The 16,177-nt window shown below is 41.9% G+C and overlaps 1 protein-coding gene across 3 annotated transcripts in view; it reads left to right on the top strand.

The window, feature by feature from the left end:
• Window positions 1–1,891: 1,891 nt before the first annotated feature.
• The window catches only part of LOC124039812 (disks large-associated protein 1-like), a 79,078-nt gene continuing 64,792 nt past the window's right edge, over window positions 1,892–16,177 (top strand). Inside the window, exon 1 of one of the 3 annotated variants that reach the window (XM_046356223.1) lies at window positions 1,892–2,376. In XM_046356223.1, coding sequence (XP_046212179.1) covers window positions 2,334–2,376 — 43 coding nt within the window. In that variant the 5' untranslated portion in view covers window positions 1,892–2,333. Of the gene's footprint in view, window positions 2,404–16,177 lie in introns of all 3 variants that reach the window. The other 2 variants (XM_046356222.1, XM_046356224.1) reach the window with 2 other exon arrangements.

Below are 16,177 nucleotides of genomic sequence, written 5' to 3'. Positions count from 1 at the left end.
GAATTAAAATGGATTTTGGGGGGGGTTGTATCATTTGATTTACACAACATGCCTACCACTTTGAGGATGCGAGATATTTTTTCTTGTGAAACAAACAAGAAATAAGACAAAAAAACAGAACATTTGAGCGTGCATAACTATACACCCCCCCCCCAAAGACAATACTTTGTAGAGCCACCTTTTGCAGCAATTAAAGCTGCAAGTTGATTGGGGTATGGCTTGATTAGCTTGGCACATCTAGCCCTGGGATTTTTGCCCATTCTTCAAGGCATAACTGCTCCAGCTCCTTCAAGTCGGATGGGTTCCCACAGATTCTCAAATGGGTTGAAGGCTGGACTTTGACTAGGCCATTCCAAGACATTTAAATGTTTCCCCATAAACCACTCAAGAATTTCCCTGTATTTAGCGCCATCCATCATTCCTTCAATTCTGACCAGTTTTCCAGTCCCTGCCGATGAAAAACATCCCCACAGCATGATGCTGCCACCACCATGGGGATGGTATTCTCGGGGTGATGAGAGGAGTTAGGTTTGCGAAAGACATAGTGTTTATCTTGATGGCCAAAAAGCTCAATTTTAGTCTCATCTGACTAGAGTACCTTCTTCCATATGTTTCGGGAGTCTCCCACATTTGCCTTTTGGCAAACACTTTAAGCAATGGCTTTTTTCTGGACACTCTTCTGTAAAGCCCAGCTCTGTGGAGTGTACGGCTTAAAGTGTTCCTTTTCTGTAAAGCCCAGCTCTGTGGAGTGTACGGCTTAAAGTGTTCCTTTTATGTAAAGCCCAGCTCTGTGGAGTGTACGGCTTAAAGTGTTCCTTTTCTGTAAAGCCCAGCTCTGTGGAGTGTACGGCTTAAAGTGTTCCTTTTCTGTAAAGCCCAGCTCTGTGGAGTGTACGGCTTAAAGTGTTCCTTTTCTGTAAAGCCCAGCTCTGTGGAGTGTACGGCTTAAAGTGTTCCTTTTCTGTAAAGCCCAGCCCTGTGGAGTGTACGGCTTAAAGTGTTCCTTTTCTGTAAAGCCCAGCTCTGTGGAGTGTACGGCTTAAAATGGTCATTTTCTGTAAAGCCCAGCCCTGTGGAGTGTACGGCTTAAAGTGGTCCTATGGACAGATACTCCAATCTCCGCTGTGGAGGTTTGCAGCTCCTTCAGGGTTATCTTGGTCTCTTTGTTGCTCTCTGATTAATGCCCTCCTTGCCTGGTCCGTGAGGTTTGGTGGCAGGTTTATTGTGGTGCCATATTATTTCCATTTTTTAATAATGGATTTAATGGTGCTACGTGGGATGTTCAAAGTTTTTTATATTTTTTTGACCCAACCCTGATCTGTACTTCTCCACAACTTTGTCCCTGACCAGTTTGAAGAGCTCCTTGGTCTTCATGGTGCCTCTTGCTTGGTGGTGCCCCTTGCTTAGTGGTGTTGCAGACTCTGGGGCCTTTCAGAACAGGTGTGTAGGTATATGTGTATATATATATATATTACTGAGATCATGTGACAGTTCATGTGACACTTAGATTGCACACAGGTGGACTTTATTTAACTAATTGTGTGATATCTGAAGGTAATTGGTTGCACCAGATCTTATTTAGGGGCTCATAGCAAAGGGTGTGCATACAAATGCATACACCACTTTTCCAGGGGGGTTTCAGTTATATTTTTCATTTCACTTCAATAATTTGGACTTTTTCTGTATATGTCCATTACATGAAAACCAAAATAAAATCCCTTTAAATTACAGGTTGTAATGCAACAAAATAGGAAATACGCCTAGGGTAATGAATACTTTTGCAAGGCACTGTATCTGATAACCAATACTGTAACTTCTTCATCTGATACTGTTGTAAAGCATGTCTGACGCTAGGGGGCAGACTATGTAGGATGGTATACGGTTCAGTCTGCTCGCAATGCAATAAGGCATAACATTTCAAATTCCATTTGTTATAAAGAGCCATCTCAATTCACCTGTCACTGTCAACGGTGAAGTATAGCCTTATATGCCATCTGCCAATATCACGGTACTTTAACGTAGGCCTACCTACTTGCCAGAGTTTGGGTGTAACAAACGGTCGTGTAAGGCTACATAACTTTAGTGACAAACTGCATTTAAAAAAAACACGTTTTTTTTGTTGGCAACACCCGTGTGCTGATAGTGCAAGCCGGGACAGCTTCTTTTCCACTGCCTGTCTGTGAGTAGGACAGAGGGGCGCAACGTTGGCACTGCTCACTGCTGCGCGTCCCTCCTGAAATCGAATCATAGGCTCCGCGAGGAAGAGAGGGCAAGCACCGCCACCAAATCAAACGAAGCTGTGGCTAGAGAGAGAGCGAAACGCCCTAAATCTGATGCCTTTTTCCTTCACGTCACCGTATTTCTGTAACTTGTTCGGTATGTGTGACCACTGGATACGCTTTTGTGAGTAATGTCTCTTCTTCTTCCTCTCTACCTATGAATGAGTTGTGTTTCTTCGTTCGTGTGATTGTGCCAGCCGGGTGGTGGCCTCTCGCCCATGCTAAGAGTCTTTCTGCTTACTCATGCTTGATGAGAAGAGCATAAACAAAGGACTCGATTTATGATCTGATATGATATTGATATGACAAATCTGCGTATTTGTATATCATGTGGACCTTTTACATAAACCAACATGAATAGAAAAAAATATTAACAATGGGCTAATAAGTATAATAGTAATAATTGTGTTTTTTCCAACTTGATTTAATATGACAATGGACTGTTAGTCATTGTCACAGTTATAGGTGTACTGTGTTGTAGGCTACAACAAATTGTTTGAAATATAAAAACATATTTTGTAAGAGCCTACTGTGATAAGCTTCCATGCTATTTCTCCTTGCCATTAGTGAGAGTGCAGTGCGATTCCGGTCAGCCCAGATATTTTGAACTGTTTCCAGCTGCCAGTCTATTTTAGTGAATTTTTATTTTAGTGACTTATCTTTTATTGTGGGATAGCAGGTGCACAGCACATGGTACAAGCCTGGAACCATGTCATACATTTTCCTTCCATTTTCCTACCAAACCATGTACACAGAGGTACACAAAATCAAGCCCTGAAATAACATATGAACACATAGCCTATAGCAGGGGTAGTCAACGCTTACCCTAAGAGGTCCGGAGCCTGCTGGGTGTCTGTTCTACCGGACAATTAATTGCAGCCATGAGGTCCAGAGTTGAGTTTGAGGGGCCTATATGGCTTTGACATGTCTGGAAAGAGACAGACCGGGAGGGGGATTTCTGGGGTTGTTCTTACAAAGTAATGAGGCTTTATGGGAAACCAGGTCAGCCAGCCCTGCATCAGTTGCTGGTCAGAGCCAGGCAGGGTGGGATAGGTGATAGGTCGAGGGTCCCAGCCGTGTGACAGACGAGTCGCCTGGATCCCACACCCGGCAACCCCTCCCCTGTCCCCTCCCTGGGCCCTCTGTGAATTAGTCATAGGCAAAATGGTTATGTCCCAAATGGCATTCTATTCACTATTTAGTGCGTAGCTTTCTGGTCAAAAGTAGTGCACTACATACAGTGGGGCAAAAAAGTATTTAGTCAGCCACCAATTGTGCAAGTTCTCCCACTTAAAAATATGAGAGGCCTGTAATTTTCATCATAGGTACACTTCAACTATGACAGACAAAATGAGAGAAAACAAATCCAGAAAATCACATTGTTGTATTTTTTTATGAATTTATTTGCAAATTATGATGGAAAATAAGTATTTGGTCAATAACAAAAGTTTATCTCAATACTTTGTTATATACCCTTTGTTGGCAATGACGGAGGTCAAACGTTTTCTGTAAGTCTTCACAAGGTTTTCACACACCGTTGCTGGTATTTTGGCCCATTCCTCCATGCAGATCTCCTCTAGAGCAGTGATGTTTTGGGGCTGTTGCTGGGCAACATGGACTTTCAACTCCCTCCAAAGATTTTCTATGGGGTTGAGATCTGGAGACTGGCTAGGCCACTCCAGGACCTTGAAATGCTTCTTACGAAGCCACTCCTTCATTCCCCCACCACACTGCAGGCCTTAATTCTCAAATACTTTTTGTTTTTCAAATCCGTTTAGGAACACTGACTGTCCAAACAGCAAGTTAGAAGTGGCCAAATCAGATTTGTGTGTGTTCAGATAACAGAATTTGTTGACATGGCTACGCTAGTTGTCATAGCAACGATGGGTGTGTGCACCGTGGTGTAGGCTGATGGGTGGTGGTGCTCGTGTTTCCTCTCACTCAGAAGTTGTTGTGTAGTAAGCTAAGGGGACAACAATTCTATGGATGTTCAAAATCCTAGCGTAAGAACACTTTTAAAGCCTCAAAGGTTTTGTAACGTCGTTCGTCTGTTGTTTGAAGAGAGTCAGACCGAAATGCAGCGTGTAGGTTACTCATGACTTAAATGAAATATATTGCGGTACATGAAATAACTGATATAAGAAAAACAACAAACGGAACGAGAACTAATTACAGCCTATCTGGTGACTAACACAGAGACAGGTACAAACACCCACAAATTACAACGCGAAAGTCAGGCTGTCTAAATACGTTTCTCAATCGGAGACAACGACAAGCACCTGACTCTGATTGAGAATCGCCCCAGGCAGCCAAGCCTAACTAGACACACCCCTAATCAGCCGCAATCCCAAATAATACAAACCCCAATACGAATACAACATATAAACCCATGTCACACCCTGGCCTACCCAAACATATAACAAAAACACAAAATATAATGACCAAGGCGTGACAGGTTTAAGATGATCCAAGTCATTTTTGGCTAGACACAGCAGTCAACTAGTTTGCTAGGTAGCTGTTTAGTTTTCTAGCACATTCACTAATTTGTTTTGTTAACAATTAACAAGCCCTTAGCTACCACATGTTTTTGTCAAACTGTCAGTATTGTAGCTAGCAAGACATAATATATTCCAAATAACAGTCTAAAAACCACTTGCAGGCAAATACATCAGATTTGACCATTCAGAAACAAGTTGTATGGCCAGGAATTAGGTATGTATCTGACTTCAATCCACCAACTGTACAAAGGTGGTTTGAAATGTTGCTTAAAATATCTGATTCCATGTGCATTTTGGCTTTTCACAATACAAGTAAAAGAACAGATTAGAATCAGATATGCAAAATAAAATGGATTTGAGTCACTTCAAACTGCCAGTGTGAACAAGGCTCAAGTGGCTTGCTAAAAAAATAACCAAACGTCTGTTTTGTCCACTATTTACCGAGCGCTGGGTTATTTTTAACTCAGTATTTTTTTACAGTGTGAGGTCGTGGTGTATATACCGTACCGGTCAAAAGTTTGGACACCTACTCATTCAAGCATTTTTCTTTATTTGTACGATTTTCTACATTGTAAAATAATAGTGAAGACAAAACTATGAAAAAACACATGTAGGATTCAAAAAGTTGGAAACACATCAAAATATATTTTAGATTCTTCAAAGTAGCCACCCTTTGCCTTGATGACAGCCTTGCACACTCTTGGCATTCTCTCAACCAGCTTCACCTGGAATACTTTTCCAATAGTCTTGAAGGAGTTCCCACATATGCTAAGCACTTGTTGACTCCTTTTCCTTCACTCTGCGGTCCAACTCATCCCAAACCATCTCAATTGGGTTGAGGTCAGGTGATTGTGAAGACCAGGTCATCTGATGCAACACTCCACTCTCCTTCTTGGTCAAATAGCCCTTACACAGTCTGGAGGTGTTTTGGGTAGAGGGCGACTGATTAAGCGTCTTGGCCAATTAATTAGGACCGATTTTCAAGTTTTCATAACAATCAGTAATCATAAAGCATTTTTTTGGATGCCAATTATGGCCAATTACATTGCATTCCACGAGGAAATTGTGTGGCAGGCTGACCACCTGTTACGTGAGTGCAGCAAGGAGCCAAGGTAAGTTGCTAGCTAGCATTAAACGTATCTTATAAAAACAATCAAGCTTCACATAATCACTAGTTAACTACACATGGTTGATGATATTACTAGGTTAACTAGCTTGTCCTGCGTTGCATATAATCAATGCGGTGCCTGTTAATTTATCATCGAATCACAGCCTACTTTGCCGAACTGGTGATGATTTAACAAAAACACAATTGTTACCAATTGTCCCATAATAACTAGCGGCTGAACTTGAAAGGGGTTCCTTCGTTATTTTACCGTTCATGTCTTCCAAAGAGAATGTCTTGATCTACTTCAAATAAGGTCTGTGTTTCGTGCAGTCTTAAACCGCCTCGGTGTTTTGATACTTGTGTAAATCTCACTAGGATAAGGTAACGTTTGGCAACATATTTTTCATAAATCCACTCTACAATTTATTTTGACCTTCGCTTATATTTAGCCAATATTGATCAGAGTTACCTTGTCCTATGGATATCTACACAGTTATCAAATTGGCAAGGTGGTGTAATCCTACACGAAACACAGGCCTTATTTCAAGTGGATCTAAAAACATCCTATGAAGGAACCGCTTTTCAGATTTTGCTGGAAGGTTTCATGGGAATAATGACTCACACTTTGGTAGTCAATTCGTACCATGCCCATTATTGAAATAGGATTTCCTGCATAGAGAAATTACAGTTTTTGTTTTCAACATTCATCACAGGTAACTTGAACTCTATTTTTATTGTTCAAACAGTTGAGAGTATGTCTGTCTCCTAAGCAGACTCTTCAGTATCCTTGTCACTTCAGAGAGGTGTGTGTGTGTTACATTGAATTGGCACCAGGGAAAGCAAGGTGTCTTATTTGTGATAAAAATGTAAGCATGGGTTCAGCAACGGCTAAAAAAAAAATCCCACCAACCTGTGGAATCACCTTAAGTACACCCATCCAAAAGCCCATAAGGAAGCAATGATGAAAAAAGCAAACGTAAATTATCTTCACAAGGAAAAAGTGATACAGACAGTTCAGACATCGCAGGCTACAGTATTACAACTTTTTAATAAACAAGCAAAATGGCAGGACAAAGACCCAAGGGCCAAGAAGATGGATGAAGCAAATTTTTGAGATGATTACCACTGACAACCGGCCATTCACAGTGGTGTCTGACGTTGGTTTTCAGCGGCTGAACCCCCGTGTCACGTTCTTCATAACGAGGAGACCAATGCGCAGCGTGATAAGAATACATTATTCTTTAATAAACGAAGAACACTAAACAAAATAACAAAACGAACGTGAAGCTAATTACAACAAGTGCTGACATGCAACTACACATAGACAATAACCCACAAAACCAAAATGGGAAATGGCAACCTAAATAGGATCCCCAATCAGAGACTGATTGTATACTAAATGTATTTGGCCAAGATGTATGTAAACTTCCTACTTCAACTGTATAAATCGTCTGACTAATCGGTATCGGCTTTTTTTGGGGGTCCGCCAATAATCAGTATCGGCATTGAAAAATCGTAATCGGTCGACCTCTAGTGTTGGGTCATTGTCCTTCATGGTCGAATTGCTCCAAAGAAACCACTACTAAAGGACACCAATAATAAGAATATACTTTCTTGGGCCAAGAAATATGAGCAATGGACATTAAACCAGTGGAAATCTGTCCTTTTGAGTTCAAGTTTGAGATTTTTGGATTCATCACCGTGTCTTTGTGAGATGCAGAGTAGGGGAACGGATAATCTCTGCATGTATGGTTCCCACCGTGAAGCATGGAGGAGGAGGTGTGGGGGTGCTTTTGCTGGTGACACTGTGATTTATTTTGAATTCAAGGCACACTTAACCTACATGGCTTCCACAGCATTCGGCAGCGATATGCCATCCCATCTGGTTTGCACATAGTGGGATTATAATTTGTTTTTCAACAGAACAATGACCCAACACACCTGCAGGCTGTGTAAGGGCTATTTGACCAAGAAGGAGAGTGTTGGAGTGTTGCATCAGATGACCTGACCTCCATAATCACCCAACCTCAACCCAATTGAGATGGTTTGGGATGAGTTGGACCGCAGAGTGAAGGAAAAGCAGTCCGCAAGTGCTTAGCATATGTGGGAACTCCTTCAAGACTGTTGGAAAAGTATTCCAGGTGAAGCTGGTTGAGAGAATGCCAGGAGTGTGCAAGGCTGTCATCAAGGCAAAGGGTGGCTACTTTGAATAATTTTGATTTATTTAACAGTTTTGATGTCTTCACTATTATTCTGCAATGTAGAAAATACAAAAAATAAAGAAGAATCCCTAAAATGAGTAGGTGTGTCCAAACTTTTGACTGGTACTGTATGTGATATCAACTCTACACTGTAGCTTTGACACTGCTTACAAACATCACCATGTACTTCTGTCATATACACTGAACAAATATGTGAACACAACATGTAAAGTGTTGGTCTGATATTTCAGTAGCTGAAATAATAAATCCCAGAAAATTTCCATTTGCACCAAAAGCTTATTTCTATCAGATTTTGTGCACAAATTTGTTTACATCCCTGTTAGTGAGCATTTTTCCTTGACAAAATAATCCATCCATCTGACAGGTGTGGTATATCAAGAAGCTGATTAAAGACACGATCATTTCAAAGGAGCCCCTTGTGCCGAGGACAATAAAAGGCCTCTCGAAAATGTGCACTTTTGTCACACATCACAATGACACAGATGTCTCAAGTTTTGAGGGAACGACCAGTTGGCATGCTGACTGCAGGAATGTCCACCAGAGGTGTTGCCAGATTATTTACTGTTAATTTCTCTACCATAAACCACCTTCAAGGTAATTTTTAGAGAATGAACATCCAACCAGCCTCATCTTCCGATCATGTGTACCCACGCCAGCCCAGGACCTCCATATCCGGCTTCTTCACCTGCGGGATCGTCTGAGACCAGCCACCCGAACAGCTGATGAAACTGTGGGTTTGCACAACTGAAGAACTTCAGCAAAAACTGTCAGAAACCATCAAAGGGAAGCTCATCTGCGTGCTCGTCGTCCTCACCAGGGTTTTGAACTGACTATAGTTTGGTGTCGTAACCGACTTCAATGGGCAAATGTTCACCTTCGATGACTACTGGCACGCTGGAGAAGTATGCTCTTCATGGATGAATCCCGGTTTCAACTGTACCGGGCAGATGGCAGACAGTGTGTAAGGTGTTGTGTGGGCGAGCGGTTTGCTGATGTCAATGTTGCGAACAGAGTTCACGGTGGCGTTATGCGTTATGATATGGGCTGGCATAAGCTACGGACAACCAACACATTTGCATTTTATCTATGGCAATTTGAATGCACGGAGATACCATGATGAGATCCTGAGGCCCATTGTCAAGCCATTCATCCACTGCCATCACCTCATGTTTTTGCATGATAATGCATGGGCCCCTTGTCGCAAGAACCTGTACATAATTCCTGAAAGCTGAAAATGTCCCAGTTCTTCCATGGCCTGCATACTCACCAGACACATCACCCATTGAGCATGTTTGGATGTTCTGGAACTACGTGTACGACAGTGTGTACCAGTTCCCGCCAATATCCAGAAACTTCACAAAGCCATTTGAAGAGGAGTGGGACAACATTCCACAGGCCACAATCAAGAGCCTGATCAACTCTATGCGAAGGAGATGTCACGCTGCATGAGGCCAATGGTGCTCACACCAGATACTGACTGGTTTTCTGATCCACACCCCTAACTTTTGTTTAAAAGGTATCTGTGACAAACATGCATATCTGTATTCCCAGTCATGTGAAATCCATAGATTAAGACCTAATTAATTTATTTCAATTGACTGATTTCCTTATATGAACTTTAACTCTGTAAAATCTTTGAAATTGTTGCATTTCATATTTTTGTTCAGTGTATTATTAGTATTAGCCTAGTATACATGTTACATGCTGACCAAAACTGCATGTGCCATCGCGATCGCAGTTGATTTTGTTCACCCACACCAGATGCAATCAGGACACACAGGTTGAAATATCAACACAAACTGAACCAAATATATTCATTTATGGTAATGTGGCTAGCTAGCTTGCTGTTGCTAGCTAATTTGTCCTGGGATATAAACATTGGGTTGTTATTTTACCTGAAATGCACAAGGTCCTCTACTCTGACAATTAATGCACAGATGAAACAGTAAACCGAATTTGTTTCTCGTCATCTCTCCTCCTTCCTTCAGGCTTCTTTTTTCTTTTTGGACCTCAGTTCAGCTTTCAATCACCCATGTGGGTATATGCTCCTAAAACCCAATGAAGCGATTGGATAGGCAAGACTTGCAGCACGTTGACCCTCACAAACAAGTTCTATTTTAGCACTTGACCACGTAGATGCTCGCTGAGGCGCACGAGCAGTGTGAGTGCAATGATTGAATAACATCCATGGGTACGAGCTGCGTGGTCAGCATGTTATGCATTCTCGTAATTAGGTTTGCTTGTTGAAGGCAAAGCACAACTTTAGATTTCTTGCGTACTCATATTATTGTTTGATTTCTTTACCCCGCTCTAGAGCTGAAATGATTTAAGCAATTAACACGAAACCAACTTCCAAATGTCCAGACTGCCCCAACTCGGGTCGCTTGAAAAAATATTTTAAGCGATCCACTCCAAATCAACGTTGAAGATGTTCAGACTGGCCCAACTTACATGGCTTGTCAATGGATATTTTTTTTGTACTATATACACTTTTTAAACTATAAAGATTTTTAATTTGCGTAAATTAACATGTGTTTAAATGAGAACCATAGGAATACAGTATATAGCTTTTCAAAATGGACCTGTTCCTTCGTCAATTAAGCTACAAGACCGACTTTAAAACATTTAGGCCAATCCAAACTCAAATTCATTCAAATCTTTGCTAACGAAATCTAAATCTGCACAAATTAGCATACATTAATGCTCCAACAGTCACTCTTGAACTGTACAAGCTAGAGACACCAAACCAACTTTCACATGTTCAGGCTATCCTACGAATCGATCCTTCACAAGCTAGCAAGCACACCACATTTTCTTCAGGAAATGTGCTTTTCTAGTTAATGATAATGATCATCTGTGTTTGCTTTAGTGTTATGAGGTGCATCCATCAGCTACTTGTCTTATTGATTTCCTCTCCAGTGTTTCCTTGTCTACAGAGCTTATCTCTGTATACACTGTTCCAGTGGTCCCTGTGCCGGGTGGAGATTATAACAGTACATGGCCAAGATGTTCAAACGTTCATAGATAACCAGCAGGGTCAAATATTAATAATAATCACAGTGGTTGTAGAGGGTGCAACAGGTCAGCACCTCCATGAGTAAATGTCAGTTGGCTTTTCATAGCCGAGCATTCAGAGTTAGAGACAGATTGTTCAGTAGAGAGAATCGAAAAACAGCAGGTCTGGGACGAGGCAGCACGTCCGGTGAATAGGTCAGGGTTCCATAGCTGCAGGCGGAATAGTTGAAACGGAATAGTTGAAACCTGGTCATGCAGCAGCATGACCAGGTGGACTGAGACAAGGAGTCATCAGGTCAGGTAGCCCAGAGGCATGGTCCCAGGGCTCAGGTCCTCCGGAAGGGGAGGGAGAGAGAGTGAATTAGAGGGAGCATACTTAAATTCAGACAGGACACTGGATAAGACAGGAGAAATACTCCAGATATAATGTACTGACCCTTGCCCCCTGACACAAACTATTGCAGCATAAATACTGGAGGCTGAGACAGGAAAGGCTGGGAGGCACAGTGGCCCCGTCCACATCCGACGATACCCCCGGACAGGGCCTACCAGGCAGGATTATAACCCCACCCACTTTGCCAAAGCACAGCCTCCACACCACTAGATATCTTCAACCACCAACTTACTACCCTGAGACAAGGCCGAGTATAGCCCATGAAGATCTCCCCCACAGCACGAACCCGAGGGGGGCGCCAAACCCTCCCCTGTGATTGTAATGTAATGATGAGAGGTCAGCATGTCTTGGGGGTGTGATATTTGTGCATTTGTAACTTGTAATCATTATTCACGATTCATTCAGGATTATCCGTAATCATTGTAGCATCCACATGAATGTAGAGGTGTTAAGAAACATGTTCTATTCTTATTTTACAATCAAAGTTACTCCAAAATGACACACTACATTATTTACCAGTCATTTCTATTGGGCACAAAATAGTCTGAAACAACCAAAACAAACAGAAAATGCATCCAACAAATGTGCAGCGTAACAGGCTTGATGTAATCATTGCGTGCTAGGAGTACAGAGCCAAAACAACAACAAAATGTGGCACTGTCCTAAAACCTTTTGGAGGTATATTTGTTACGGCTGTGCTTGTCTCAGTGCTCCTCAACAGCTTGTCTCTTTTCCTCCAATGGACTGGATAGACCGATTTTCCACCATCGATTTTCAAGCCATTACAAAACTATTGCCTTACAACTTTGGTCCCTAAGCAGAACGGAAATGTTGGGAGTAAGAGGTTGGGATAAAGTGCTGATCTAGGATCTGTTTCGTCTTTTAGATCATAATGGATAATATTACACACCGTATACAAGGGGGACCAAATCGTAGATCAGCAGTACTACTCAGAGACACTTTATGAATACAAGCCCTGAACTATACCTTGACACGAAGAATATTACATGTATCATTTAACAGCTGTAATGGATTTAAGGCTACATTGGGCACTTAGTGAGGCCTCTATCTAAACATTTGTATTCTAACATGTTATTTGCAGCCTACAGAATTACTCATTGGTGACTTCATCCTGAGACTGAGTCATAAGCTGCATCCCACATAGCACCCTATTTTGACCAGGGCCCATAGTGCCATAGGGCTCTAGACAAAATTAGTGCACCGCATAGGGAATAGGGTGTCATTTGGGATATAGACACATTCACACCTGTGTAAAATTATGCAATGAAACAGTATTCAAGATAAGGTTCTACGGGGGGGGAATAAACGTCGTTAACACTGAGGTTTTTATGTAATATTTCCCATGTTTGAAGTATTTATGACTGCAGCCTTTTTTTTGTCACAGACATTGCTACACTTGAGGTGTGTGGTTATGCAGTGCTTTTTAAATGTAATCCGTCATAAGTTATGACTGCATGGCTTTGAGGCAAAGTCTTGACTGGGATTCAATGGCTGAGGAGACTTTATCAAGTGTGCTTTTACACTGTTGAGAGGGATGCTTTTGTGCTTGAAATCTGAAGGGATATTGATGATGAATCAAGGGATAAATAGTATGCTTTTGTTTATTGTCCTAGTGTACAACACTGGCTGCTGAGAGCTTAATTGCAGTGTGCAGTCCATTCCTAAATAAATCAACAAATGGATGAATACCGATGATTACATTCAGATACAGATATGGACGCAGATGAAGAAATTGAATGTTTGAACTTTTAATGTTTTGCCACTAGAGGGAGCTCACTCTCTTCTCATTCTGAAGCACTGAACTCTTACTAGAGGGAGCAAGAGTTTTCATACTAAGTGGGCTGTGCATCATTTGAAAAGTGTGTGTGTTTCTGTGAGTATATGCTTGCTGGCTTGAATGTGTGTGTAGAGAGAGAGAGAGAGGGAAGGATCAAGCGACAATATTGAGCTGTTTCTGGAATGCCTCTCGCAGCCCTTTTAATCCCTCACACCTTGACTGCATCCCAAATGGCACGATATTCTCTATACAGTAGTTCAGTTTTTATTGATTTATCTGTTGTTTTACCAGGTATGTTGACTGAGAACACGTTCTCATTTGCAGCAACAACCTGGGGAATAGTTGCAGGGGAGAGGAGGGGGAAGAATGAGCCAAGTAAACTGGGGATTATTAGGTGACCATGATGGTTTGAGGGCCAGATTGGGAATTTAGCCAGGACACCAGGGTTAACACCACTACTCTTATGATAAGTGCCATGGGATATTTAATGACCTCAGCGAGTCAGGACATCCGTTTAACGTCCCCACCCGAAAGACGGCACCCTACACAGGGCACTGCCCTGGGGAATTGGGATATTTTTTTAGACCAGAGGAAAGAGTGCCTCCTACTGGCCCTCCAACACCACTTCCAGCAGCATCTGGTCTCCCATCCAGGAACTGACCTGGACCAACCCTGTTAGCTTCAGAGGCAAGCCAGCAGTGGTATGCAGGGTGGTATGCTGCTGGCCAATTGATAGGTAATAGGGTGCCATTCGGAACACATCCTTTTTGGCTCTGCTCAGCGCTAACCACTCCCGCTAGCACCCCAAACACAGCCTCCATCCAACCACTTACCTACCGCCTCAGTGTTTCCTGTGATTCCCGGCTAATTAAAGGGGCAGATAAAACAGAGTTTTACTGGTGGTGGTAGGTATGCCCTCCCTGCAGGTGAAATATAGATGTCACTGGATCAAAGCTACGTGGAATCTGTCTACGTGGCATCATTCAAAGAACGACATAAATTAAACTTACATCACTGCTGCTCACAACTGTGCTGTCTCTTTTTCGCTTGCTGTCACACACACACACACACACACACACACACACACACATGCGTAAAAAAAGAACACTTTCTCAATAAAGCACACTTTAAGAGTACACACACCTGTGTTTGCTGTCATAGCTTTAGCTTTGATGGTGTGGGAGGGATGGTCTGACAGGAAATAAGGACTGGGCTGGTCCCAGGCATGTGGTGACTTATCTCCTCTCCTCACTCTGTGTCTCTCTCTCTCACACACATACACACAGCACACAGACTAAAGAAAGGGCCTGATTAATGAAGGGGCTGAAGCCCCGGAGCCCAAGCCTGTAGGGGGCCCTTGAGGCAGAGAATAGTTTTTTTGCTGCAACCACCAACCACAGAAACCTGCTTTCAATGAGGGTAGATAGCCTGCTGCCGCTCTGCTAATCATAAGATGGGGGAGGAGAGGAGGTAGGGGGGCCCACGTGGGTAACTGGGGGGCCTTGATTGGGTAAGTTATTCAGGGCTGGCCCCTAGCCTTTTGGGCTCACCTCGTGGGCAAAACACTAAAGATACCGTAAACGTCATTAGAATAATACCCAGTAGTGTGCTATGCAAGTGTTTTATTGTTTTACATTTACATTTTGGCCATTTAGCAGGGGCCCTTATTCAGAGCGACACTCAGTGCGTTAAACTAAGGTAGATGAACAAGGGCATATCACAGTCATAGCAAGTAAAACTATTATGTTACCGTTACTGAGAATATTGGGGCTACATTTTATATTAGAAAATACAAAATACATGTATTCTGCTTAAACTGTTGCGAAATACATAGATTTTATTGAAGGCCAGTGAAATGCAAATAAAAGGACAAACTATAGAAACATTAGAAATACTGCAGATCGTTGGAACTAGCTGCCTTCACTGTACATCTGCAACAGTTGACTAACCACTGTACTTCCAGTAATGCACTGTAAATTCTAGAAATACAGCATGTTGCTGTAGTCAGGTGTTATAGTAATATTCTATAAATGTCTGTTTCAGTCAAGGTCCTGTAAATTAGTACCTCCACTAAATTACTGTAAAACTACAGAATATTTTTTTACAGTGCCGGGTTGCATCGTGTATACTCAAATATACCCAAACAGTATGTGAATTGTTTTTATTAAAAGAATGCATACAGTAGGTAGCCGAGTCACCCGAAGAGTAAATCTAGACCAAATTTGATTACTTTTACATTTTCTACGATCACAAATAAATCGGCCCATTTTAGGCAGAAAGAAACATTGTTACGTTTCCCCTGGCCCAGATGGGATCAAAGTGCATAGGCTTCTCTAGGCTACATGCAGCTGTGGTTGTTATCAGTAGGCTACAGTTGATCAGACAGAAGCACGGACTAATTGTGCGCATTGACAAATCATGAGGCATTTTATAAAACATTTTTGGTGGCAGGTTTGGGCTTCCATATAAAACAGCTAGTCACAGTGAATTCACTTATACCCATGTTTTCAGTCACAATTTGCTTTTACTACATGTAATGATTTGCATGATATTGATGAAAATGAAGCCTGGTTTGTGGTAAGATAGGCCTACTGTACTATTATATTCGTACGGGAGGGTTATTTGTTCATTTTTGATAGGCTAGCGTTACTTGATAAAGACATGCTGTAACAACTCTGGCTTTTGTCTTGAAGCTGAAGTGTAGCCTACAGATGGGAAGATACACATTTTAATTGTCTGCATATGCTTGTGAATTGTTGCATTATTCAAGAGTGTAATATGGTTTGGTTGCCTTTCACAATAGTTTAATATGTTTTAGAAGAAAATTTTCAGTCACTGTTGAATAGTTTGTTTAGTGGCTACT

Source organism: Oncorhynchus gorbuscha, linkage group LG07 (assembly GCF_021184085.1).
Source record: "Oncorhynchus gorbuscha isolate QuinsamMale2020 ecotype Even-year linkage group LG07, OgorEven_v1.0, whole genome shotgun sequence".
In the NCBI taxonomy this organism is placed as follows: domain Eukaryota; kingdom Metazoa; phylum Chordata; class Actinopteri; order Salmoniformes; family Salmonidae; genus Oncorhynchus; species Oncorhynchus gorbuscha.
The sequence above is the reverse complement of the archived record's forward strand: the minus strand, read 5'-3'. Positions and strand labels throughout refer to the sequence as shown.